At 45.5% G+C, this 27,387-nt stretch overlaps 1 protein-coding gene across 1 annotated transcript; it reads right to left on the bottom strand.

Annotated features, from left to right (window-relative positions):
* Nucleotides 1–247: 247 nt before the first annotated feature.
* Nucleotides 248–26,707, bottom strand: LOC144799143 (uncharacterized). The gene is made up of 3 exons (XM_078670356.1): nt 26,645–26,707; nt 22,133–22,202; nt 248–812 (listed from the first exon to the last, which is right to left on the bottom strand). The coding sequence occupies exons 1-3, from the start codon at nt 26,692–26,694 to the stop codon at nt 489–491; spliced, it is 444 nt and encodes a 147-aa protein (XP_078526482.1). The 5' UTR covers nt 26,695–26,707; the 3' UTR covers nt 248–488.
* Nucleotides 26,708–27,387: the final 680 nt, after the last annotated feature.

Here is a 27,387-nt window from a genome sequence, read left to right as displayed (position 1 = left end):
AAAACATTAGGAGGCTTGCAGTGCAGGTGACCAGACATAATTAGGTCCATACTAAAGTGTGGCTTAGCTCAATTTACAAGACCCCAAGGTAAAACATCCAGTGGTCCATATTACATCCTCAGCCCATGATACATTTCCAGTAGATCATGCCAATTTTGTAGACTTGTTAGATAGGAGGCTGCCTTCACCTTATTGGTGGGCAGACACCTGAACAACAGGATAACTGCACACAATTCCAACCACAAGAAAGTTTTTCAAAGGTAGTCTAGTGACTGTAGACTCTGAATGTAGTCTCCTTAGAATTGATGGATGGCTGAGATGCTGGAACCATTCTTTTAGAGTAGCTGGGTGCTTCACAAAAGGCAGATGTTTATAGAACAACTAATTCCTGCAGATACAAGACCACTAGTCAATGAAGAAGGGTGCATGAAACATAGGAAACTGTAAAACAGGAGTGTTTGTAGACATGCATCAGTCCATGTTGAGAATCAGGAATCTATAGTTAGATGAAGCAGTCTGTAGAAGAACTGGGTGATTGCAGACACGTGAAGAAACTTCTGGAGAGCACCAGGGTACCCACAGACACAGGAAGTAGTCCTCCTTGGGTAGCACTTGGGTAAATGCACTCTTTGTACAACAGATGCTGAGTTAATACACACACAGGAAGCAGTCTTTGTAGAAGAGCAGGGTGCCAGCAGACAAAGGAAGCAAGACTGATAGTCTGCCCTTTCGGTTATTCCACACTTTCTCATCCCAAAAGTCAAAGTAAGATGAATGCAGGGAAACCCTTTCCTTGGTGTGCAGATCTGCATCTGAAATGAAAGGAAACAGTTTTATTAATAAACACACAATTGTGAAAATCTAAATCCAGGCAATCTTTCTTAGCTATTTAGAAGAAGTTGATCATGCCTTCCCAGGATTCTCCCATCTCCTATTTTGTTACGGTAGCACAATATTCATCAACATCTAGGCCCACAACTGACAGTTTGTTACGTTGGACTGACTGACGCTTGACTTGATGCAACGTCTCTCTTTTCAAGAAATATATCGACAAGTGGTGATTGGACGAGTGTTCCCTTTCCTTTGACATTGATGCCACTGTTGGATACCTTTAACTACAGTCATCAACTGGACTGTGTTGTGGTTCAGTGAAATTCCCGCCATCAACTTATGCAGTTCTGACCATAGATCCACGTTAAGGATTAATCGTGGCAATACTGACTTTAGAAGAGTCCTATTTTAAGCAATATCTACTGTCCTGAAGATGGTCTGATGGACTGATGCCACTAAGACCGAAACATCGACTCCACCATCTATTTCTGAGATACTTGTTGGCCTCCAGTGATTATTATTCTTATTAGGAGATATGTCACCTTTGATTTGATTGGAATTGATGTATGTCATGAACTGTTGGATGAATTTGATTTTACTTCTTTCCATGACTCAAAGCTGAATCGTTCATATATTTGTACTCCTTTTTAATTTCTGCTATATAAATATACTGATATTTTCAAACAAATAAGATATTCCCGTGTTTTTGTGCTCCTGATTTGCATGAAACGCGTTACTTACCTGTAACAGCAGTTATCCAGTATTGGTGTCTTTCATAGATTCACATGCCTGAATCATTCCCAGTCGTCGAGACGGGAGCCTCCGGTATATAGAAAAGTAATGTCCTATAGACATACATAGAGAAAAATAGGCCTAAGGGCATCACCCTAGTGGCCTATCCTTGTCCTTATGTAAAAAGGACCAAACTCTTAGAGCCAGCCAATCAGCTATCACCTCCCTCTAGAACCTTCCTGACAGGAGCTTCAGTCTCTCAGATTTTCGTACGCACCAAGCTAGGTAGGCGTAATATAGTTAGAGAGAACGTGAGTCCTTCCAGGGGAGGCGGGAGGGTTGCATGTGAATCTATGAAGTACACCAATACTGGATAACTGCTGTTACAGGTAAGTAACGCGTTTCTTATCCAGTATTAGGGGTGTCTTTCATAGATTCACATGCCTGAATCAGAGTAGTCAGCAATATATAATGCACATTTCCGATGTAAGCATGCTATACATACATTTTAGATAATACATCCATTATCCTGTAACCTTGAAACATTAGCATACATCAATACATCATAACAGTAAGAAATGTGCATACCAGGATGGCGGGATGTTGGAAGGCTCACCTCACTGGAATAGATGTCGAAGCACCGCCTGGCCCACTGCTGCATCCTGCATTAGCTCAGCATCCAGGCAGTAGTGTCTGGAGAAGGTGTGCGGTGACTTCCACGTCGCCGCTCTACATATGTCCAAAATCGGCACTCCAGCGAACAGCGCTGTCGACATGGACATTGCTCTGGTGGAATGCGCTTGGACATGAGCACCCAAAGGCCGTCCGGCCTTGTCATGGCAGAATGCTATTGCTGAGGATATCCACCTGGAGATGCTCTGTTTCGTTAGAGGCATACCCATCCTTGGCCTACTGTAGGCCACAAATAGTTGTGATGATTTCCTGAAACTCTGTCTTGTCTATGTAAAACTTTATACACCTTTTGAGGTCCAAGGAGTGCAGCGTTCTTTCTGCAGCGGTGGTAGGGTTTGCAAAGAAGGAACGTAGAACCACCGGTTCATTAAGGTGAAAGTCTGACGGTACTTTCGGTATGAATTTCGGATTTGTCCTCAGCACCACCCTATCCTGCTTGAACTGCATGAAGGGCTCCTGAATGGATAGAGCCTGGAGCTCGCTGACCCTCCTGGCCGATGTTAGAGCGAGCAGCAGAGCCATCTTCCATGAGATGTACTTGATGGATGCTCGATGAATGGGCTCAAAAGGGTGCTTCATGAGCTGGGTGAGGACTAAATTGAGGTGCCATGTTGGTGGGATCCTTCTAGGTCTTGGGAAGGATCTATATAGTCCCTTTAGGAATTGCTTGATAAGCCTATTGGACCAGAGAGACGGTCCCTTGTAGGTCCTGGTGAATCATGAAATGGCTGCCAAATGCACCTTTATAGATGTGTGCGCCAACCCTGACTGTGCCAAGTGCAGTAGATATGGCAATATCTGTTCGGGTGTGATATGGAGAGGTCTCAGGCCTTTCTCTGAACACCATAAGCAGAATTGTTTCCATTTTAGAGAGTATGTCCTGTTGGTACTGTCTGCTCTTGCTTTTGCCAGCACCTCTCTGCAGTCCTGCGGGATGTTTAGATGACAGAACTCTGTGCTCAGGAGCCATGCCGATAACGTGAGCGATTTCAGGCACGGGTGTTGCACCTGCCCATTGGACATTGTCAGCAGGTTCGGGTGCTGCTTCAGACGGATCGGTGCCCTGATGGAGAGGCGATGAAGATCCGAGAACCAGTGCTGCCTCGGCCAGAACGGGGCAATTAGGATCAGGGTACAAGGCTCCGCCTTCATCTTCCGGAGAACCCTGGGAATCATCGGGAATGGCGGAAAAGCGTACGCAAATACGCTGAACCAACCGATGGAAAGCGCATTTCCGAGTGACCTTGGTTGGGGATGCCAGCTTGCGTAGCTTGGGCATTTGGCGTTCTCCTTGGTGGCAAACAGGTCGATTCCCGGGACTCCCCATTGTGAGAATATGTGGTCTAGTGTATTCTCGTCGAGTTCCCATTCGTGGGAGAGGGACTTCTGCCTGCTGAGGGCGTCCGCAATGGTGTTGTCCTTGCCCGGGACATAGTCCGCTTTGAGCGTGATCCCATGGAGTACCAGCCAGTTCCAGATCTTCTGCGATTCGCGTGAAAGGGTGAGCGAACGCGTTCCTCCCTGCTTGTTGAGATAGTGCATCGTCGTGGTGTTGTCCGTTCTGACGAGCACCTGGGAGTTCTGGATGCGTGGGAAAAAGGCTTGCAGTGCCAGATACACAGCCCTCAGTTCTAGAAGATTTATATGGAGTTGCTTCTCCTGATTTGTCCATTTGCCGCTTATTCGGAGGTCCTGGAAAACAGCCCCCCAGCCTTCCAGGGATGCATCCGTGGTGATCACCAGAGGTGTTGCTGGAAGGAGGAATGGTAGTCCTATAGACAGATTCTTGTGAATTTTCCACCATTCCAGGCCCTTGGACATTTGTGGTGTTACCTTCACTATGTCCTCGAAAGAACCTGTACTCTGTGTCCATTGGTTTGTGAGGGCCTCTTGCAATGGGCGCATCCTGAGTCTGCAGTGCGGAATGAGAAGTATACAAGAAGACATCATTCCAAGGAGTGATTTGTAAGTCCGAACTCTTATGGACTTCCTTGATGCCACAGCCGTGGCCAGGGATATTATCTTGTTTTTCCTTTCCTTTGAAGGGAACTCTCTTGCGCATTCTGTGTTCAAGACCGCCCCAAGGAAGGTGATGTTCCGTGTTGGGGTCATGGAGGATTTCTCGAGATTGAGAGTCAATCCTAGTTGCTGAAAGAGATTGGTGCAGGCGTTTGAGGATTCGGTCACGCCTGCAGCTGAGGGTGCTTTTACCAGCCAGTCGTCGAGGTAGGGGAAAACCTGGTGACCCATTTGGCGCAGGAAAGCTGCCACAGGTGAAAGGCACTTGGTGAAAATCCGCGGAGCGGATTTGAGGCCAAACGGTAAGACTTTGAATTGGTAGTGGTGTCCCGCCACCTCGAACCTTAGGAATTTTCTGTGCCCCTGGAGTATCGGGATGTGGTAGTAGGCATCCTGGAGATCCAACGATGACATGAAATCTCCTTTTTCTAGTATGCCAAGTATTTCTTGGATCGTCACCATCCTGAACGACTGACTCTTCAGGAAAGAGTTGAGGGCCCTGAGGTCCAGAATGGGCCTCCACTTTTTCTCCTTCTTGCGTATAAGAAAGAAGCGGGAATAGAATCCCCGTCCTCTTTGAGAAGATGGAACTCTTTTGATCGCCCCTTTCTTTATCATCGCAGATATTTCCTGGAGCAGCAGTCGTAGATGTTTGTGCGGCAGCCTGCGTGGAGGTGTCGCAGGCGGGACGGAGGTAAATTCCAGGGAATGGCCGAATTGTGAGTACCCACCGATCTGTGGTGATGAGACGCCAATTGTTTAGAAAATGGGACAATTTTCCTCCAATCTTTAATGAGGGATATAGTTGCTGGACTGGCTGGAGTAATTGGTCACTGGCGTCCGCCCGTGCCTCTCCTCTGGTTTTTGCCCTTGAAGTTTGATCTTCCGTAAGAAGTCTGACGACCTTGCTGCTGCTTCTGTTGGTACTGGGATCTATTCTGATAGGAATACGAGGACCTATTTTGATAGGCTCCCCTGTAGGAGGACTGGCCCCTGGATTTGTTACCCCAAAAGGACTGGTTCCTTGCCTGTAAAGTACCAAGCGCTCTAGCCGTATCAGTGTCTTTTTTAATTGTCTGGAGCGCCTCATCAATTTTGGCTCCGAAAAGGTGTTGGCCGTCGAAGGGCATGTGCAGCACCTTCGTCTCCACCTCTGGTCTGAAGGCTGTTGCCTTAAGCCATCCCTGACGGCGTAGGACTGCCGCCCCAGCTAGTTGACGAAAGCCCGTCATGGCTAAATCTATGGCACAATCAATGATCTCAGCTGCCGAGGTTTGTCCCTCCGTAAGGAGTGCCTTGACCTCCTCCTGAACTGTATCTGGCAGTTCCGCTATATATGGGGCAATATCTTCCCAAAGTTGGCAGTTGTAATGCCCCAACAGGGCTATGGAGTTGGCCACCTTGACGGTCATGGCGGAAGTCGTTGTAAACCGTTTACCGATTGTGTCCAACTTCCTTCCTTCCTTGTCAGGTGGAGCTGACAGAGGAGAGGAAGGGTTGCGAGAATTCTTTTGGGCCGCCTGGGTTACAACCGAATCTGGTTTCGGGTGCCCATTAAAGCAAGTTGCCGCCGTGGTTGGAGCCTTATATTTCTTATCTAGGCGTGGAACCACCGCCGGTAGAGAGGCCGGCGTCATCATTAGTTTCTTTCCGTGGTCCCAGAGAAAGTCGATGATTGGGATAGACTTCGTTATCCTCTTTGTTTGTTCCTTAAAGTCATATAAGAAACACTCGGTCTCAGTCGATTCCATCTCCATATGAAATCGCTTCGCTGCTCTTTCTACTAATTTATGGAAACCGCCAATGTCCACTGGCGGTGAATCTGCCTGGCGCGGTTGGGGTGAAGCTGGGGAAGATGCCACATAGTCTTCGTCCACTTCGTGATCGGACTGGTCCTCCTGGACTTCCCCCTCTTCCATTTCCTCCGCCTCCTCATCTGATGAGTCGATCACCTGAGGTGGCGTTTTCTCATGGCAGACCTGAGTAGCTGGCTTTGACTGTCTTGGTGCTGCCGCCGGTGCATTTGTCGCAGGCGTCGGGCCCCCCTTCTCATTTGCCTGTGATTCAGGGAAACGCTGTTTGTAGTCCTGGATCAGGTATTTAAGGTCATTCACAATGGAAACGGGAAGGCATACCATTGGCGTGACCTCCGTACGGACCTGAGCTTGGAAAGAGTGTTCCTCGTAGATTACCTCATCCTGTTCCTCGTCTGTGCTCTGACATTTCACGTTGAGGTCCGAAATGGAAGTAGCTTGCTCCAGGAGTTCTTCTTCCGATTCTTCACTCTGGAGAATCTCCGTGGGCAAATGACTTTGAACCTTACTTGGTGATGTCGTTTCAGGTGTAATCTTTTTCTTGGTCATTTTGACCGACACAGGACCTTTTGCAGGGGCCCCTGTCGTCCCTGTTGCCGTCGACGGTGGTAGGGTCCAAGACGACGATTCTATCAGCCTGGATTTCTTCCATGGCTCCTGAATGACTAACTCCGACGACGATTCTCCCGTCGACGGTACCCTCGTCGACGGGCTGGCCTTCGACGACGGTGCTTCCGTAGACGAGACTTTCTTCGTCGACGATGCCTTCGTCGACGATGCGCTCGTCGACGCTGTGGTCGTCGACGATTCCTTCGTCGACGATTCCTTCGTCGTCGACGTGTTCGTTGTCTTCGTCGTCGACGCCTTCGGCGTCATCCCTCCCGTCGACGATGAATTCTTCACCGACGAGGTCTGCGTCGACGGGGCAATCTTCGTCGTCGACGAGGTCTTGGACGTCGACTTCAACAGAATTACCGATGGAATAGGCTTACCCGCTGACGACGATGAAGGAGTGGTCGTCGTCGACGAAAAAACCGACGACGCTGTCGTCGTCGACACGGTCGTCGTCGCTGTGGAGACGGAAACTGGCGCCACAATTCTCTTTTGCGACGAGGAGGATGCTGTAAGCTTGCTGGACGACTGCGCAGGTTTCTTAAAAGCCTGAGAGTCTTTGTCAGACACTGAAGATTTTGTCGATCTCGCCTCTGAAGATTTCTTTTGTATCTTCATAGGAGGAGTGCCTGAGGGGCCAGGGGACTCCACCCTTGGCCTCTTCAGGGAGACTTCTGAAGTCATTGAAAAGCTTCCTTCTGAGGAGACCACATCTTCCCTGTTTTTAGGCCTGTCCAGCCAGATGAGCAGGCGACCTTCTCTGTCTCTCAAGGTTTTGTTAGGGAAAGACCTACAGATCTTACAGTCCTTAGGTATGTGGTCAGGATAAAGGCAATATAAGCATAGGGCATGCTTGTCTTCCACATGGAGCCTTTTCTTACAACATGAAGAGCAGGCCCTGAAGAGGGCTTTCTTCTGGGATTCAGACATGCCAGCAATTTCAAAGAAATAAAGCACTTACTCCTCTGAAGTAATCCTGTATGAGATGTTTGGTAGAAGAACTCACTTTGAAAAGTGAATAAGTTGGTTTTGAAGAGATCCTGAGGAGAACTCAGGTTGGAGACTCCCTAGCACAACGTGCGGTAGAAAATCTGAGAGGCTGAGGCTCCTGTCAGGAAGGTTCTAGAGGGAGGTGATAGCTGATTGGCTGGCTCTAAGAGTTTGGTCCTTTTTACATAAGGACAAGGATAGGCCACTAGGGTGAGGCCCTTAGGCCTATTTTTCTCTATGTATGTCTATAGGACATTACTTTTCTATATACCGGAGGCTCCCGTCTCGACGACGGGGAGTGATTCAGGCATGTGAATCTATGAAAGACACCCCTAATACTGGATAATTATTGTTGTCTAATGACACTTTGGTGAATGTTCCCATAGGACTCACCCCTAGACTAAATCTAAAATAGTTCTCTATTTAAGTTCTTTGAAACAAAACCCCTTGTAGGCATCCTGTACCTTTCACAACTGACAATGGCACTTCAAGGGTGGAAAGTGCAAACAACCTCAATGCAAACTACGAAAATGGCCTCTATGTTAAGGAGTGAAAAATAACATGGGGGGGGGGGGTCATAGCTCCTCACAGTGCTAGACTGTCAGGTCACTTTTTGCACAGCAGACAGCTACGCTCCATGACCACAAATAGTGTTTAGAAGAAAACTCTCATAAAACACCCATTGACAGATGCACGCTATAAATTAAAACGTAGCCCGATTTACACATTTCATACTTACGCTTGAGCGATATAGGATCTAAATTAGAACACAATGCTTAAGGGTCAATTATAAGTCAAAAGCCCTAGGCAAAAAAGTTCATAATAACTTTGGAAATAGTCTTGAAGATGGAAGCAATATGCTAAATTAAGGTCTAGGGGAATGGGGTAGTGGTGCAGGGTAGGGAAAACAGCTAGGTTTAAAATGTGCCTAATCAGAAGCAACAGATTAGCATTAACCAATCACATTTAGTAACAGCTGTACAGTCTGCCACAAAGGATATGGTGCTGCAGAGAAAGCGGGTGGAAGGGGAAAAGGGACAGTAACATCAATGACTATGTATCATTATGATGACACATGGAAGTGACAGGCATTGGGCGTCTCAGGAAATAGCCAGTCGCAGGTAAACGAAGATACCGGAAACAACCGGTTGATCAACTGGGATCTTACGCTGCTCTTTTGTGGAATGAAGACTCCTTTAATAAGTATTGAACAACCTGCCAGACGACATCCCATAATATGAACATATAGAGCTATTCTTATCTTTAGTATTCAGAAAAAAAGATAGAAATGGGATCTTTAGATTGATGTGGAAAGCATGTGGCACCTGGTGCAAAAAGGAGGGGGCAGGATCAATCGCATGAGCATGACCATGGATACTGGACTTGAGCAGCTGCTGCGTTTTTTGCATAATTATGGATTTGTTGGGTTTGCGACTTTTCCATCATCTGCTGCATAATCTTCAGATTTTAACAAGAAAAGTTTGTTTCTGATTCAAACGGTTCAAAAGTTACTGAAAATGCAGCAACATGTGTTGGCGTTCAGTGGAAGGCCCTTTGCAAAGGTCAACGGTCACCTTTCTGTTGCTTGTTGCTATATTTAGGTGTTAAACTGGTACTGAGGTGAAACATGCCCAGAGCGTCAGCAAGTGTAGAAATGACAAAATAATGTAATACTATCACAAAATGTGGCACATTATACCACATAATTAGCCTTTTCTTGCTGCATAATTTAGTCAACTCCGATGCATAATTGGGCCTTCTCCTGCCGCATTATAACCAGTAGCCCGGAGCATAACCAAGGTGAAGCTCCCCATCACTGCATCTTCCACGTCATGATGTTCACATTATAAGGGCAAGCCATGTATGGAAAAAATGCAACTATGTGGAATGCTTTGAGTTTAATAGTGGGGGTGGCACAGCAGTGAGTCACATGGTGCACCATATTGGGAGTGCCAAGGCTAACCATTTGCTAAAGTGGCAATGGGCAGGAGTGAGTTTTGTTTTAGGCAACTTGCTGCATTTGTCTTCTCCGTAGCTTCACCTCCTATTTCTCGAACCTTAGCCGTACTCCTCGTCAGTTTCTGAAGGAGCTGGGGTCTGTTGCAATCCTTGGGGTAGGGATGGAACCTGGTTATACAGTTCTACACACTTGAAAGTTTTAGAAGGCTACAAAAACGTATTCTATCACTTTTGGTTTGACTGGCAGGAAAGCCTGTTCTGCCACTCCCCACCAATACACCATGTTTTAATTGTTGGAAGTTTGCGTGGAGGGAGTAGAGAATGAGGATGTTTTCCATACCCTGTTGGAAATAGTCTCATGAATATAAATACTTTTAATGTAAACCACCTTGAATGCTTCGATTATCTGAATTTGTTTACTGGGGGCTGCTATGCGGGTGCGGATGTGACTGCTGTGTCTTATACTCTCTTCTTCAGCCTCTTATATTAGTAGAGAGTTGTGTGCTTTGATTAGCTTTGGTTGACTTCCACTTTTAGTGTACATATTGAACAGGCCTGTGAAGCAGTAGTGAGACAGCTAGAGTGCAATTAGTATCCCAACTAGTCTTCAACTAAGCGGGTGTCCAGAGAGCTAACCTGTGCCACCCAGCTGTAGTAAATTGGCCTTTTCCCCTGGATTAATTGGGGAAGCCTTACGGATAATACACAAATGTTGGTACTTTTTACATGCAATGGTTTCTGAAAGTCTACCTAGAAGGAACTTGTGCTTCAGCTCACTAGGCCGAGCTGATGCGGAGGCATCTGTGGGACCTGTGTGTCACAGACCTCAGTATGTGGATCAATTCTAGTGCACACAAAGAGTTCATTTCAGAAGACACATTGAAAGGGGTGAGACATTAAAAACAATATACAGAATTTTCAGTGGATGAGGATTTAATAACATTGGCTATACCAAATACTACTCTGATAAGCTTGAATGGGGCCTTTCCTCTGCCTCACCCAGCATACATGCATTATACAATGTTTTCACCTGTGATCTTGGCGATGCAATACCATTCAAGATTTGGGACATTAAAAGGAAGTGACTTGCTGAGTTAAAGGCAGCATATGATCTCTAGAGGTAGGCCATGCTCTAGTACACTTATTCTTACTTTGCGTGTCTGATGGCCCCATTCTAATCACCTTAACAGTCTGAAAGTTTCACAATTCCATCTCAATATGAAATTTTCTGGATCTTCCTGCAAACAATAGTTGAAGAGATTTTGAAATCTTTTCCTATCTGTAGGAAAGTGCCCCTTTTTGCATGGCTGCTCCCCATGTTTATTTAGTTTGACAGAGTGTGCCCTAGGTTCCTGCAACCCAGGGCCTATGTTCTCTCCCCAAACTCTACTAATGTGAAACCCAGTTGACAACTCTGGCCACATACAAGTCCCTTATAAAAATTACCATAGGTATTCTGACCAGAGAAGGCCCTTAAGGGCTGCAGCACTTATTGTGCCACCCTTATAGACCTTGTGTGTACACACACGTACACACACCTTGCAGGCTGTGTGTTTTGGTGCAGCTGCCACTACCAGACAGGTTTCTGGACCCCAGAGTCGAGATCCTGCCACACTCGGGGTCCTGAAACGAAGCACATCCTGGAACAAGGTGCCAAGGCTCCAGGATGGGCAGGTCCAGGGAGGGGAGGCTTCAAAGGTTTGCCGCCTTTGTAAGCTACCCTAACCATTTGCTACTCCCAGCAACTAGCCTCAACTAGCTCGGATCCCCACTTTGGGCAGTAGAATGAGCTGGAAAACCAAGGTAGGAGGAGAAGTGTGCCCACCTGTGTGAACTCTACCCCTCAGGTGAGGGAGACTAGGTGAAGCACAGCTCTCAGTCCCCACCATATTGCAGATGGGGGACCCAGCCAACCATAGTCAGGCTTATGCCCCCCTCCCATTGGAGGGTGGCATAATGGGGGGTGCACCCACCTCAAGAAGGCGACCAATGGTCCCGACTTACATCTACATGTAACACCCCAAAATGTAGTATTTGAGGGCAATCCCGAACCTTGCCTCCTCAAACAAGCCAGAAAGAAGCAAGAAAATGAAGAACCAAACAGCCGTGAAGAGAAGACACCAACTGACCTGGCCCCAGTCCTACCAGCCTGTCCAGACCTCACACTCCTCTAACAGAACGTCTGTGTCCTGCAGCCAGCAGGCCTCGAAAACCCGGAGAACCTGCCCTGCCTTTGCGCCTAAAAAAGACGTGGTCTCCCGTGAGGCACTGGACTTGCACAAAAGTAACAGACTGACTCCGGCCAACTCTGTGAGTCCATCACTCCACTCCCAAGCCCGGCTGAACCAACTCCCTGCAATCCTAGCCTTGGTCTCAGTGACCCCTGAACCCCAACACGCTCCTAAACCCAACCTATAGCCAACCACATAAAAGGTCCCCTCAACTGTGACCAAAAGCGAGACCCAGACAGACTCTCTAACCAAAACGGTTCCTAAAGAGCAACAGTCACTGTCTTACCGACTCAGTCACCGAACACTTGAGGTCACAGAACGACAACTCCCAAAGACCACATTTGCCTCAACAGCAGATGACCGACTCAGAGGAAACTGTGACCGAATCTGCAGTATCAGCCAAGATTGCATCCTATACCCAGCCGCCCCAGTGCTGCTGGTGTTCTAGTTCTTGTGTGGGCAATTGGGTCCCAACGTGCTGACCTCGACCCCATGATCTTTTGTTACCCAACCTGGTGGTCAGCTCGCCGCAGTCCCCAAGCCCCGTTGGCTAACCTGTGGTCCCTGCACTCTGCTGCCTGTGTGCCGCTGGCAGTGCGACTCTAGTGCCAATTCAACCGAATCTTACCCACGGACCCGTAAATTCAATTCTGCCTTCTCAGGACTAAATGTGGCTCATGAGTAATCCTGTAAACCTGTATTCAGCTTGTAAAACATTTCCATTTTACTTCCCTCAGCAAATACAGCAGCCTACCTGTGCTGGGGGGACGAGGGGAGTCCCTTTCCGCTGCCGTCACCACAGTCTTGAGACAGCGCCGCCGCCCCGGGACTGCAAATCCCGGCTGCCTTAGCGGCGGCGCTGATTGGCCACGCACCGCAAGCGCCAGGAGGCGCCTACAAACAGCGCTCTGCTTGGCGGAGCAGGGGGGCATCACTTACCTGTGCTGGGGGGACGAGGGGAGTCCCTTTCCGCTGCCGCCACCGCCAGGAGTCACCACAGTCTTGAGACAGCGCCGCCGCCCCGGGACTGCAAATCCCGGCTGCCTTAGCGGCGGCGCTGATTGGCCACGCACCGCAAGCGCCAGGAGGCGCCTACAAACAGCGCTCTGCTTCGCTTCGCGGGACGCCGAGCGAAGCCCGGGCAAAGGGCGGGCCCTCTGTGGCCCTCCGAGGACCCGAGGAGGACGGGGCGGGCCACCCCACATGGTTCCAACATAAGAGGTAGCGAGACATAATACTGCATACTTATTTATGTTTAATCGTCCTGTGTCGTCATCGGGCTCTACATAGTCCTCCCATGATGTCTGTCTGGGAAGAGCTAAATGCCGTGTGCGGCACTAACTATGCCCCTGATATATTAACCCCCCCCAGAGTGGGCAACGTCACTGATCCCGTAACCTGTACTACCCAAGCTGTTCCTGTATCCCCTGATTTAATTTTGTTTAATAACGAGGATACTCCTTCAAATGCCAATCTATTGTGTTCTAGCTTCTCATCCCCCCCCGCCAATCCAATTGTTCTAACCCCACATAAAGCAGGGACCACATCAAATAATCCTGTTTCCCCCCTTCAATCGACCCTATTGGCCGAATTTGAACGTTTGCTGAATGTTGCCCTGTTACCCCTGGTTACAAAAATCAAGGAGTTGGGAGACAGGCTGTCCAGTGTGGAACAAATAGTAAAAATGACTCATCCATCAACTGTAAATTCGGCTGTCTCCCCACGTTCTACACTCTGTATCAACTCGGACAACCCAATTCCTACTGAACTCAAAAAAGCTCGAATAATTGACCCTGCCTTGAGTTTACCCTTCCCAAGGGGCCAAAATAATCATACTTCCAAAGTCCCTAAACATCCTCAGCCAAGAAGGCAGAGAATTAATTTACCCCCAGAGGCTGCCCCCTACGTGTCCGTTCTTTCCGGGGTGCCCGAACTTGGTCAGGGCAATCACGAAACAAGCAAGGAGCTGCTAAATAAGACCATCTTTTGGCTTAACAACAACAGACCGCTGCCGCCCACCCTAGATGGCGGAATTGTGAGCGTCAGGAGGGTGGGGTGGTTAGGCAGATTGCCTAAAGACATTTCGGGAGATCTGATATTGATCAGATTTAAACACAGGAACATCGTCCCCTTCTTAAGACTTCTCCAACCAAAACCCGGTGATGGCCTTATTTCTACTTGGGACTTGTTCGATTTTTACCCGGGCCCCAGAGTAATGAACAATAACACTTGGTGAAAGGGGACTCTGGCCATCATGTGTTTATACCCAGACATGTAAAATGGAAAAGCCAAACATGCTCTTAACAATTGTATATATGTATCTTGTCGTACATCCTCCTTATGTATCAAGGCCTAATTGATTGCTGCTCTTCTAATTAATTCTTAATTATCTTAAAGGATTGGCTCTCCAGATCTTGCTTTTTTTGTAAATGGTTGCCATTTACTTATTTTAAGGAATTGACCAAATTGTTTGTTTTTAAATTATTTTTGTAACTGTATCTTTGTATGATATTTTATGAAATTGTACGCTTATATGATATTTCCTTGTTGAATATCGAATAAAGCATATTTTGAACCTTTGAACCAGCAGCCTAATATCTAGAGATACCTGCTACATAGGAAAATAAATTGAAAAGTAAGTCTGACTGTTGGTAAATACAAAGTAAATTATTCTGTAACAAATTAAATGCTTCCAAGCTGTGTTTAAACTGCATATGCTTGCAAAGTATTTTTATACTCTCCTGTACCAGGCCTTGCTTGGTTCTAGAAAATAAATATACCTAAATAATATTTACACATAACCAAGTGACATCTAATTGGGGAGACATCTTACCCCAAATCCAGTGGCACAGCCGATTCTGCCTTTGCAATTATTTTCATTTTCGTCATTTTCCATGATACTCCCATGTACTGCATTAGTTATCCACTCTCTTTTCTTGACACTGTTCACATCTACATGCGAGGAAATTGCGATTCTCATATTTACATGTCTAGAGAATCTGGATTTCATTAAGGACACGGAGGCTGACATTATGCAAAGTCTTTTATTTGCAGCCCCAAGCAGCCGCCTACATCACAATAGACTAAGCTCTAAAGAGAACAATGGCAACAGATAAAGCCCATGAGACAGCAATAATCTGCCTCTTTTAAATGAATAGTCCAAGAAAGAAAGAACTTTATGAAGAACTGCGAAGTCCAGATCCAACAGGGATGGAGAGTGAAAGGATGAAAAAACTGGATGGTGGAACGGAATCCAATCCAACGAAGATCATGAATGAAGTAGGAGTCAAGGATTTTCTGTAAAGGAAAACAGAAGTAAGTTCTGGCAGAGGGGATTGCAAAGGCAATACAATAAAGTACAATACAATCAGGTGTAATAAACAAGGCAGCGTAATGAAGCATTACGATAGGAAAGATATTATAAACAGTAATCAGTAATATCAATTAAAACATTCACCACCACCAGAGGGTGGGAGGGAGGGATAATGTCAGCCTCCGTGTCCTTAATGAAATCCAGATTCTCTAGACATGTAAATATGAGAATCGCAATTTCATAACAAGACACGGAGGCTACATTATGCATGTTGGTAGCTTCTTAAAACAACATTGGACATATGCTCAATAGGTTTACAGTAATGACGAGCAAATGTACTTGCATTAGACCAATCCGCAGCCTTTAGGATGTCCTCTAACTTACCTCCGGACCAAAGAGACTTACTGGCCATAGCGCCTCTTAAAGAATGAGCCTGAAATTTATGTAAGTCGACGCCGGCAAGACTCATGGCAATTTTAATCCACCTAGCAATAGAAGTGGAGGAAATCGCTTTATGCGGTTTAACAAAAGATATTAACAATTGAGAAACGCCCTGGGGACGAAGGAGAGCCATCCTTTGATCATATTCCTTCATGCATTCAACGACACAGAGTTTAGGGCAAAGATCAAAACGAGGGTAAAATATAGAATCGGACATAGTTTTAGTCCTTCTGAAAATATCGAACTTGACGCCAAAGACATTGTAAGAACGTCTTGAGATCTCAAGAGCTTTGACGTCAGAAGCTCTTCTGCAAGAAATTAGGCACAGTAAGGTAGCCAACTTAATGGAAAGATTTTTTCTGTTCAGAAGGGAATTAGGAGGCCAACTGTTGAAGAGGTTAAGGATCAAACTGACATCCCAAAGGGTCTCATATTTGGCTTTGGGGGGTCTCCTTAAACGGATACTCTTCATGACTCTACAGACAATAACATTCTTACCGATTGTCTTACCATTAATAAGAACGTGGCCAGCCGATATAGCAGATCTATAGCAATTAATAGATCTATAACTCAGACCTCTATCAAACTGTTCAACCAGGAAGTTGACTATATCAACAATAGGGGCCTCCAGGGGATCCAAGTCCCTTTCCAGGCACCAACGTACCCATATTCTCCAGATACTGTTGTATCTGTAGTGCGTGCCAGGAGCCCAGGATTCCTTGAGGAGGGTTGAAGCCGACTCCGAAAGACCTGAGATTGCATTAGATCTCCTGACACTTTCCAGGCAAGAAGGGACAAACTCCCGTTCAGAATAAGGGGATGAATGTGACCGTCTACGTCTGAGAGGAGATCTTCCAGTGAAGGTATCAAGAAGGGGACACTGCAGGCCAGTTCTAGAACAGTTGGGAACCATGCTTGAGAGGTCCAGAAAGGAGTTATCAATACGAGGCAAGATTGTTCTTGTCTCACCTTCTGAAGGACCCTCTGAATCATTGCAAAGGGGGGAAAAGCGTAACCCCGAGCATCCTTCCAAGGTTGCAGGAAGGCATTGACTGCCAGAGCGCCCGGATCGGGCATCCAGCTGAAATACTTGGGGATCTGAGAAGTCAGTCTGCTTGCGAATAAATCCACGTGCAGGGGACCCCAAATCCTGTTCAGAGTGCTGAAAACCGAAGGGTTCAGTTTCCAATCGCTGTGGTCGAAAAGGAACCTCGAATTCCAATCCGCTGAGAAGTTTGCTTCTCCTGGAAAGTATTCTGCTTTGAGGGATATCTTGTGTTCTAGGCAGAACATCCAGAGTTTCTTGGCTAGGTTCGACAAGTCCAAGGACTTTGTTCCGCCTAGACGATTGATATAGGCCACGGCCGATATATTGTCCATCTTGAGAAGGACGGATCTCCCTTGAAGGGAATGCCTGAAGCTCATAAGGGCATATAAACCGGCAGTCAGTTCTAAAAAATTTATGTGATGGCAAGATTCCTCTTGAGACCAAAGGCCGCCCGTGTTTTGATTGAGAAAACAGGCACCCCAGCCATGAAGGCTGGCGTCCGATTCCAAGACAAATTCTGGCTTGGTGCCAAAGATTGCTTTGCCATTCCAAGCCTCCAGGTTGTCTAACCACCAATCTAGTTCTGAGCGGGCTTCCGGATCTAAGGAAATCCGGTCTTCGTACCAGAGTCCGGACCTCAGAGCCCTCGCTTTTATCCTTTGAAGGGCTCGATAATTGAGTGGTCCAGGGAAAATAGCCTGAATGGAGGACGATAGAAGACCCAAAAGTCGTGCGAGTTCCCTCAGAGACAAGTCTTGGTGTCTCAGCACATATCTTATCTCTTTTTTTATTTTTGAAACTTTTTTCGAGGGGAGAAGAAGGAGACAGCGCATCGTGTCCACGGTAAAACCTAGGAACTCGATGGACATTGTTGGGGTTAACAACGATTTTTCTTTGTTTATGATGAATCCTAGCTTCTCCAGAAGATTCATAGTGAAATTCAAGTCCTGAACCAGCTGGAGGGGATCTTGAGACATAATGAGGATGTCGTCGAGGTAAATAATCAGACGTATTCCTCTTGATCTTACATGGGACACAACCGCTCTCATTACTTTGGTGAAACACCAGGGAGCGGAAGAGAGTCCGAAAGGAAGAGCTTGGAACTGATACAAGCGGTCTTTCCAAAGGAACTGAAGAAAAGGTTGGTGAGCCTTGGCCATGGGTATGGTGAAATAGGCGTCTTTGAGGTCCAATTTGACCAACCAATCTTTTTCCAAGAGAAGGTCCCGGAGAAGGTGGATGCCTTCCATCTTGAAATGCCTGTATGTGAGGAACTTGTTTAGGTCTCGAAGGTTGATCACAGGTCTCCAACCTTTGTCCTTTTTTTCCACCAAAAAAAGGTTGCTTATGAATCCCAGCTGATCGGGTGGGACTTCCAGGATTGCACCTTTCTGAATCATAGAAGAGATCTCTTCTTCTATAATTTTTTCTTGCTCCGAGGACATGTGAATCTTCCTGGGAAGGGAAGTCTGAACAGGAGGATGGGTGAAGTCTATCATGAAACCCTTTACCGTGTTTAGAACCCACGAGTCTTGAGTGATCAGATGCCAATTCATTGCAAAATGTCTGAGTCTTCCGCCCACTTTTAGTGGAAAAGAAGGGGAAGGGAGGGAGGTAGCACTCACCTGAGGGTGTGTTAGAGTTGGTCGATCCACGTGATCTGTAGCCTCTGCCTCTACCTTGGCCTCTACCCCTTTGAGGGTAGAATTGCGGGGTATTAAACTGTTGTTGTTGGTATCCTCTTCCGAAACCACGACCTCTTGAGAAGGGCCTTTGATTGTAACGGCCGGAAGGTTGGCCTCGTCTTCCGGCCCGACCAAAAAGGTTGTTGTTGTTAAAGACCTTGCGCATGTTCTGTTGCGCTTTATCAAGGGCGGTAAAGGTGGAAACGTATTTCCCAAGGGATTTAATTAGGTCTTCCCCGAAGAGAAGTCCTTTAGGGTTCCTTGAGGGTTCTTTGTCAGCCAGGTCTCCCAGTTTTGGGTTGATTTTGTTCAGGACCACCCTACGTCTCTCTGAGTTAATGGAAGCGTTAGCATTCCCCAGGAGGATGATGGCCCTCTGGCTCCAACCTCTAATCATCTCAGTATCCAAAGGAGTACCATTGATATGAGAATCTTCTGCTGAATCCAAGATTCTGGTCAGAGGGCCAAGGACGTCCAGGAGGCGATCTTGGCATCCTTTAAAGGATTTTTCGACCCCTTTTCTTGGATCACGCCCAAGTTTAAACAGGAATTTTATAAGCTGGGTCCAGATTGGGTGTATAACAAACCTTATCTTTGAGGGAAGGTCTTGAGCATTCAGCTCTGAGAATATTTCGGGTTCCCCTGTCAAGGAGGTTTCTGAGCCATTTTTTGATAAATTTCGAGACATGGTCTTGGGGTACCCAATCAGAGCTCCTGGGGTGTCTAAGGTTTTGGGGGGAGAGCATTTCCTCTCCCAAGGGGTCCAGGATGGTGCTTTTGGAAGGAGAAGGGAGATTATCTGTAAATTCGTCGAGAGGATCTTGACCATCGTTAAGATCAAAGACATATTCATCAATAAATTCAGAGGAATTGGTTGAAGTGTCATCATCCATATCAAAGGAAGTGCCGCCAAGGACACCCTGGGTGTTAAAGGCGCGAAGGCCTCCACTACTAGTTGAGGTGCCAAGACCTCCTTTATTTGTTGAGGTGCCAAGACCTCCCGAAGTATTGGTATTGGTGTAATTAGTTTTCTTCAGTCTCTTACCTCCCTGGTTCCCACCGGAATGAGGGTGGGGGTGAGTGACGTCCTCCAAAGGGAGTGGACGTTTGGGACCCATTAGCTCAGATAGGCTCTCCATCATGCAGGACTTAACCTCCATGTGGAGCATAGCTTTGAAAGATCCATCACCCAAGCCTGGAGTAGGGGCTGCGGCCCCTTCAGAATCAGATTCTGACATTTGGGAAAGGGACAGGCAGGGAAGATGGAAATCACTTAGAAAGTAGGTGTTAGCTAGGTGTTAACGTTCTACAGCAAGGGTGATATTCCTTGTTTCCCTTAGATTACCATTTATTTATGGTAAATGTAAAAAGATGAGGCTTTTGAGGGTTAAAACGCGTGTCTCCGGTGAAAGCAGCTGGTTTCTGTCGTGGCAAACCGCTTCAGCGCGAGTCTGCTCGCCGTCGTCATAGCAACGCTGAGCGAGTGGAGAGGGTCGAGGAAAGGCCCTGTGCAGCAATAACGCGCAGCGCGTGTGTTGCCAGGGGCCTTTCCTCTAAAGCGGCGAGGGTAAGGTTTCGGGAAATGGTTCCCGTCAGGAGTTAGGGGAGGCTCCGCTCGTGCGCTGTGCTCTGCAGCGAGAAGCGTTCCCAAGGAGAAGCGGTAAGGGCGTGAAGGAGAGGCCCGCCGAGGGTTATCCCGCTCGTTGTTGGGGGGGGGGGGGTGTTTTGTGAAGGGATTAAGGCTTTAGCCGTTCCGCTCGCCCCAGCGGCGTGAGGAGAGGCGAGGGACTTTAACATGAGGAGCGCTCATCGCGCAGGGGATTGTAGACCGTGATTGCGGTTGCGCATTCAAGGGAGAGGGAGTGGGAGGAAAGGAGATCACCATAAATTGGAGATCGGTTGGGGCGGGTAGCGGAAAGGGTGGGGGTAACCACGCTTCAAAAGTAACACACTCCCATAAAACAGTACATGCTAGTTTTTTAAAAAACGTTAGAAATATCGCTAGCTGAATGTATACAAACAGTCTATCTGCTATAGTAAACATTAAAATAGCCAATGATTAAGGGTATTTAACAGAATATCTCATATAAGCCATGTTAGCAAGAGAAGGAGAAGTCAACTTATCTGTCTTGGAGCCGCATTTAAAAGAGGCAGATTATTGCTGTCTCATGGGCTTTATCTGTTGCCATTGTTCTCTTTAGAGCTTAGTCTATTGTGATGTAGGCGGCTGCTTGGGGCTGCAAATAAAAGACTTTGCATAATGTAGCCTCCGTGTCTTGTTATATGATATTTCCTTGTTGAATATCGAATAAAGCATATTTTGAACCTTTGAACCAGCAGCCTAATATCTAGAGATACCTGCTACATAGGAAAATAAATTGAAAAGTAAGTCTGACTGTTGGTAAATACAAAGTAAATTATTCTGTAACAAATTAAATGCTTCCAAGCTGTGTTTAAACTGCATATGCTTGCAAAGTATTTTTATACTCTCCTGTACCAGGCCTTGCTTGGTTCTAGAAAATAAATATACCTAAATAATATTTACACATAACCAAGTGACATCTAATTGGGGAGACATCTTACCCCAAATCCAGTGGCACAGCCGATTCTGCCTTTGCAATTATTTTCATTTTCGTCATTTTCCATGATACTCCCATGTACTGCATTAGTTATCCACTCTCTTTTCTTGACACTGTTCACATCTACATGCGAGGAAATCAATTTTCCCAGGTTTCTCATGTTCAAAATGGGCCATCCGAACCGCTTATTGAGAACACGTACAAGCGCTGAGTTCTTAAAAGCAGTTCATTGAAACCCAATGCATTTCAGGCATCTACGGCCCTTCGTCAGGGGCAGCTGAAAATAACAATAAAACGTACATTATGTAATGTCCACTAATACATTTGCATCTTCCCTTTCAAGAATTACTTAACATAAATAGTTTCTCTACTCCATAGCTAACTTTAGAAAAAATAGCTTACAAAGAAATTCAGCAATATATTAAAATATCCGAATGAGATCACAATTGTTTCTGGCAGCACTTTAGGAGAGTCCCATAGGAGCTGCCACACCTGGCAATGAGCTCAGGAGGGCACTGTGTTTATAAATAACTTGTAGATATAACACCATCTGCTACAGTGTTCTTTGCTGTCCAGTAGTTTTCAGGCAACAATAAAAATATCAAGAGAAATCTGGTGATTAATGTACCTGCTTGAGTGGGATCTCTTGTCTAGCGGCGTTTTAACTTGTCTTAAAGTAGCCCAGAGGGTTAATATGCCTGCTGCAAATAATGTATCATGCAGTTCAAAGAGCTGTATTTTATTTGGATAGCTCAGTGGGTTACTACTTTTGTCACAGACATACTTTTAATAAGTTCGAACTATGTTTTTTCCCCAGTCTTTCATTTTTCTAATCTTCCTAAAGAATGATAATTTGGGTAGAGATCCATTAGTAAAGCCAACCCAACCCAATCATTGCGATTCATTTTAAATCCAGTTTGTGCTTCTCTAGATCAAATACTTGGGGAGATATTGTAGCCTTATGGCTAGAGTGGTCTACCTCAAAGCTGGGGAACCAGGTTTGAGTCTCGGCATCAACGCTCAACATCCTGTGATTCTGGGCAAATGACTTAATCTCCCTGTGCCTAACAAAAAATAATGTGTCCATCTGTAACAAAACTGGTGCTCATGAAAAGCACACTGATACCCGATGGCTTCATTCTCCTAACCAGGGAGTAAGTTAGGGAAGTGACTAAGGGAGCTTACCTGCAGAAATCCAGTACCCAGTCCAAGAGGAGTCTTCCCTGGCAGTAGATCTAGCATTTCACAGGGTGACCTGGAAAACAAGCAAATTAGGATCTGTTACAAGGTTAGTGCATTAATTCAGGTTTTGTAAAAAGCAAAGAAAAAACACAAGGACAACCAAGTCTTCTTGTAATTTAGAACCTCTTGATGCCATGCTTCATGGATCAAGATGCAGATAACCAAATAAACTGTCATCATGTTTGAGGTCTTGTGAGAGGCCCACATACCATATCTTATGGAGTAGAAACTTTAGCTACTTTTCAAGCTGAAATAGTGATTCTGCATCAAGCGAATCAAGCTCTAAAAGTTGTTACAAAGATATTGGCCCAGTGCAAATCTATGTGACCTACCAATTGCAAGAAAGAAGAGATCCATGCCAAGGATCCGTCTGAGGCCGGTGTTACAGCCCTCTTTGGGTAAACAGGACAGACTGTTAGTCCAAATACTACTGCATTTTCCTCTAATTTACCTTCATGAAAACCCCTGAATGTGACAGTACCTACTCCTCAGCCTTTAACTTGAAACCTACCAGTTTTTTTTTTTTACCAGTGACAGCCAGTGCTTAATTTTTAAAAACAAAAAGTGCCAGGGCCTATGGTATTCCACTACCAGTGGTCCCATCTACAGCTCCTGCCTCTGCTGCAGAATGCCACTGCCAGCATTACCTTCTAAAACACCAAAAATTAAAGACTAACATTCTGAACTACTGCAGGTAACCCCAGCACTGGAAGTTTCAGTATAATTTGATACACTGAATTGCTGAACACTCATGTGAAGAAAAAAAAAGAAATCGGCTGAGAGAATCCCTGTTTGGTGCACTCTTCAAACCAAGACCATGAGTTTAAAAACAAGTGCTGGTGCTGAGCTCCTGCATACACAGTCACAAATAAAGCACCGGTGGTAGCACAAAATGCCATGTGTGAATCAATGGCAACTATGGTTTCTTGTAAGCCTCAAAGGTGACATTCATATTTGTTTTAATTGGACGGGAATGCCGCCTTGTGATCTATTACATTAGTAGGTAGAGGGGGTGGGCGGGGTGGCATTGCTATACAATTCCCACAATATTAAAGCTGGGAGAAAACACTTTGCCTGACAAAAACATGCAGGCAGTTGACAATGAGGTTAGTCTAAAAGAGGTTTTTTTTTAATGTATTTTTTTCAACAGTGATACAGTGTCCAAACAGAAGAAGATTACTTGATTACAACTACCCCCCTCCCACCTCCCACCCATCGAGACCAGTAAAACCGTTAATATATTGAGATTGAAGAAGGCGCAGAACACAAAAGTAAAAAAATGGAAAGAAAAAGAGAAAACACATATACGAAGAAGGGTAGGATGAGAGAGGATTAGGCAGGTATCGAGAGAAATTAAAAAAAAAAGAATTCTTTATGGCATCACTAGCTATCTCCCCGGGTCATGTTGTCCTTGTTGTTCAATCCAGGTAGAGAATTTCCCCCAAACCTCAGTGCCTATCTTCCTCTTTCTTCGTCCTTTCTTGGTGTATATTGCCTTTTCGAAGTGGAATGTGGCAACCAGTCTGGCCAGCCATTGTGCGAAAGAAGGGGATTCAGTGTCTAACCAGCCGGAGGAAACACAAATCCTCCATATTACCATTGCTATAAAAATCAGCCCTTCCTCCTTAATCCTGAGTGAATCAGTTTGGGTCCCCAGAAGAATGGTCGTAGGGTTTAACACAATTGGTTGATTAATTATTTCACTAAGTAGGTTTTGTATTTTAAGCAAGGTTGGGGCTAGTTTTGGACAGGTTGCGAAAATATGTATTGAGTCTGCCCCTACTTTGGGGCATCGCGGGCATAGTGTTCCTTTCCCGGATCCCCATTTAATAATTTTACTTGGTGTCATATAAAGAAAGAAAATTGTTTTAAAGTGTTGTGCTTGCAATTTAGCGGAAATTAATATCTGTTGTGATAGACGCAGAGAATTATAAAAAAAACTTTGAGGCGACTCAAGTTTGACATGCCATTTTGTAGAGATGGATTCTAGGTCGACTGAGGTTTGCCTATTGAGCAATTGGTAAATACTTCCAATAAGGAGGGTGGTAATATTGCGTAAAGCATGTAATAGTTCAATTTCGGCAAACCCTGCGGTCCCCCCCACCTTTCTGGATAGGTAGTCTTGGATGGACAGGTATTTAAATAGGTCTTGACATTTTAGTTTGAATTTAGATTGTAGATCTGTGAAGGATTCAATCCCCCTGGTTGTAATCAGATCCCCAAGTTTTACTATTCCGGCCCTGTGCCATTCGCAGAAGTAAGAAGGACTGAAAATAGCTGGTAAGTTGTTGTTATTAACTATGGGAGAATAGAAGTTAAATCTGCCAATTCCAAATATTCTCCGAATATGGCGGAATACTTTAAATGAGTTCATTAATGTCTTGAATTTTACCTGGTTGTAGTACCCATATGTTGTTTCGCGAAGTAGGCAGCCCCAATATTGATCCCCTAGTAAAATCTGTGTCTTGTTTTTATTGAGGGCATAGCCAGATAACTTCCCAAATTTCTGGGCCTCACCTTCCAGTGCGAGTATAGTGTTGGCAGGGTCTGGAGAGGTGATGGCCAGGTCGTCGGCATAGGCCAAGATTTTGCAACTATTGTGAAAGTAGATTACTGGGGTGATGTTGTCATTTTTCTCCATCTGTTTGATGAAAGGATCCAGATAGAGGGCAAACAGTAGAGGCGAGCAGGGACAACCCTGCCTGGTGCCCCGAGAGATGTTGAAGGGATCGGTGAGATGTCCATTTATGGTGACACTGGCTGTTGGATTAGAATAAAGTGCCTGTGTTGCCAATATGAGTTTATCCCCGAACCCCATTCTGCACATTACCCCCCACAGGAATTGCCAGGAGACCCGGTCGAAGGCTTTTTCAGCATCGAGTAACGTAAGCGACATCGGGTCTCCAGTAGCTTGTGCAGCATCGAACAGGGTAATACCGCTCCTGATATGTTCCGTAGTCCCTTTTTTGGGTATGAAACCATGCTGCCATTCCGAAACAAGAGATTCCACTACTCGGGAGATTCTGGAAGCTAACACCTTGGAGAATATTTTAGAGTCACAGTTGATGAGGGTTATGGGTCTGTAGGAGCTCATATCCAATGCTCTTTTTTTAGGAAGATCGAAATTCTAGCTCTAGACCAGGAGGCCGGAGGGGGAGTCCCGTTGAATATAGATGTTATTACCTCAGTGAGTATGCCACTGCCAGCATTACCTTCTAAAACACCAAAAATTCAAGACTAACATTCTGAACTACTGCAGGTAACCCCAGCACTGGATGTTTCAGTATAATTTGATACACTGAATTGCTGAACACTCATGTGAAGAAAAAAAACAAAAATCGGCTGAGAGAATCCCTGTTTGGTGCACTCTTCAAACCAAGACCATGAGTGTAAAAACAAGTGCTGGTGCTGAGCTCCTGCATATACAGTCACAAATAAAGCACCGGTGGTTGCACAAAATGCCATGTGTGAATCAATGGCAACTATGGTTTCTTGTAAGCCTCAAAGGTGACATTCATATTTGTTTTAATTGGACGGGAATGCCGCCTTGTGATCTATTACATTAGTAGGTAGAGGGGGCGGGGGGGCATTGCTATACAATTCCCACAATATTAAAGCTGGGAGAAAACACTTTGCCTGACAAACATGCAGGCAGTTGACAATGAGGTTAGTCTAAAAGAGGGTATTAATGACAACTTTATCTCTAATGTTAGTAGATTGATTATGGAAAGAAACTATCCTGATGATAGGAGCGCCTCATTGTTCAACATAGGACTTAGACAGCCAATCTGACAGGCCCACTGAGCACCTATGAAGTCATCCTGCAATCTCGAGAAATGTGCCCCACCCCCACCATCCACTCACTGCAACTGGAAGCAAATAGAAAAATAAAATGGTAATGACTATTTTATTATTCTGTGGTACCTGCTCCGCTCGCGGCAGGCAGGGCGACGCTTCTCCGCCTTAAGGAGGGGCCGCCGCTGCGAATTGTTCAACAGAACAGAATTTTACCAAACCACAACCAATAGTGACATTTTGTAGGGGTTCCATTTAGTCATGTGCCGTATGCCAAGGAGAAATATAATAAGACATTGGTCACTGTACTTTGGGCCCCTCCTTATTGCGCGAATTTTAATGACACATATTGAAAATACCCTCATTCTCTCTTCTAATGAATCCCCGGATGGTCCCTGGTTAGAATCCCCATGTCACTTACTCATCACCCGTGTACCATTCACTGTCTCCACCCTCAAAACCATCATTTTGCCCATGTCCACTCGAATAAAAAAATGGAAAATTGAACTATTAAATCACAAGAAATATTTTGGAATTTCGTAAACCAGCGGCCATCTTTGGGGTGTGTACTATTTAAACCACACACACAACTACCACCAGTTGCTTGGCTTTGTTCTCTTGACCCAAGAAGAGCATTGAGAAGGTATCAGAGAAGCTTACCTGCAGAAATCCAATATCCAGTCGAAAGAGTCTTCCTTGGCAGTAACCATGCATTCCACATTGGGACCTACAAAACAGAATAAAGCAAGTTATGCGACAAGGTAGGAGCACCAATTCATGATTGTGAAAAGCAAAGAAAGAAGACAAGAACAATTAGATGTTCACCTAATTTGGAAATTTACATTACAGCAGGATTACAAGACTTCATTTCAGGTGTGTGTAAACATTTGATTTTGGATGCAGTAATAGTCTTGCAAATCTTTAACTTTTCAATCCGTAAGATATAGCGGCAAAATAATGCATAATTGGTCAGAGAAACAGTCTTGAAAAGTGAATTCTGATTTATTTAATCGGTAAACTGTTGAATATTGAGAAATCAAATTAAACTTTAGTAAACAAACAACATTCTCTAAGAATATTATTTGGTAAGGCAAAATTGATAGAAAGTTGACAGAAAAATTCAAACTGCTGGTAACTGATTAGAAAATGTGGAATCATGTGGAACATGCTTTAACATATGGCTTTTATTTAGGAGGCATTTACTGAGCCGAATTGGGAGTAAGGTGAACGTGATCTGAGGGCCAACAGAAGTTGTTTCTTCAGTGAAGAATCTAGCTCAGGAGCTTCTGTTCCTCATAACCCCTTTCCCTACAGTGTCACACTCAGATTACACCTAGGCATGCATGTTGAGGTGTGAAAGCCGAGGAATACACAGCAACATTATACGTAGTCAGAGACGGGTT

The sequence above is a fragment of the Lissotriton helveticus genome, chromosome 12 (genome assembly GCF_964261635.1).
Source record: "Lissotriton helveticus chromosome 12, aLisHel1.1, whole genome shotgun sequence".
NCBI lineage: Eukaryota > Metazoa > Chordata > Amphibia > Caudata > Salamandridae > Lissotriton > Lissotriton helveticus.
The sequence above is the reverse complement of the archived record's forward strand: the minus strand, read 5'-3'. Positions and strand labels throughout refer to the sequence as shown.

What these genes read in the sequence shown, in the direction of transcription:
- LOC144799143 (XM_078670356.1), bottom strand. Translation starts at nt 26,694, where the DNA reads ATGGTTACTGCCAAGGAAGACTCTTTCGACTGGATATTGGATTTCTGC. An exon ending in TGGATATTGGATTTCTGCAG is followed by an intron (nt 22,203 to 26,644) that starts GTAAGCTTCTCT and finishes CTTGTTTTCCAG; the next exon opens with GTCACCCTGTGAAATGCTAG. An exon ending in TGGGTACTGGATTTCTGCAG is followed by an intron (nt 813 to 22,132) that starts GTAAGCTCCCTT and finishes CTTTCATTTCAG; the next exon opens with ATGCAGATCTGCACACCAAG.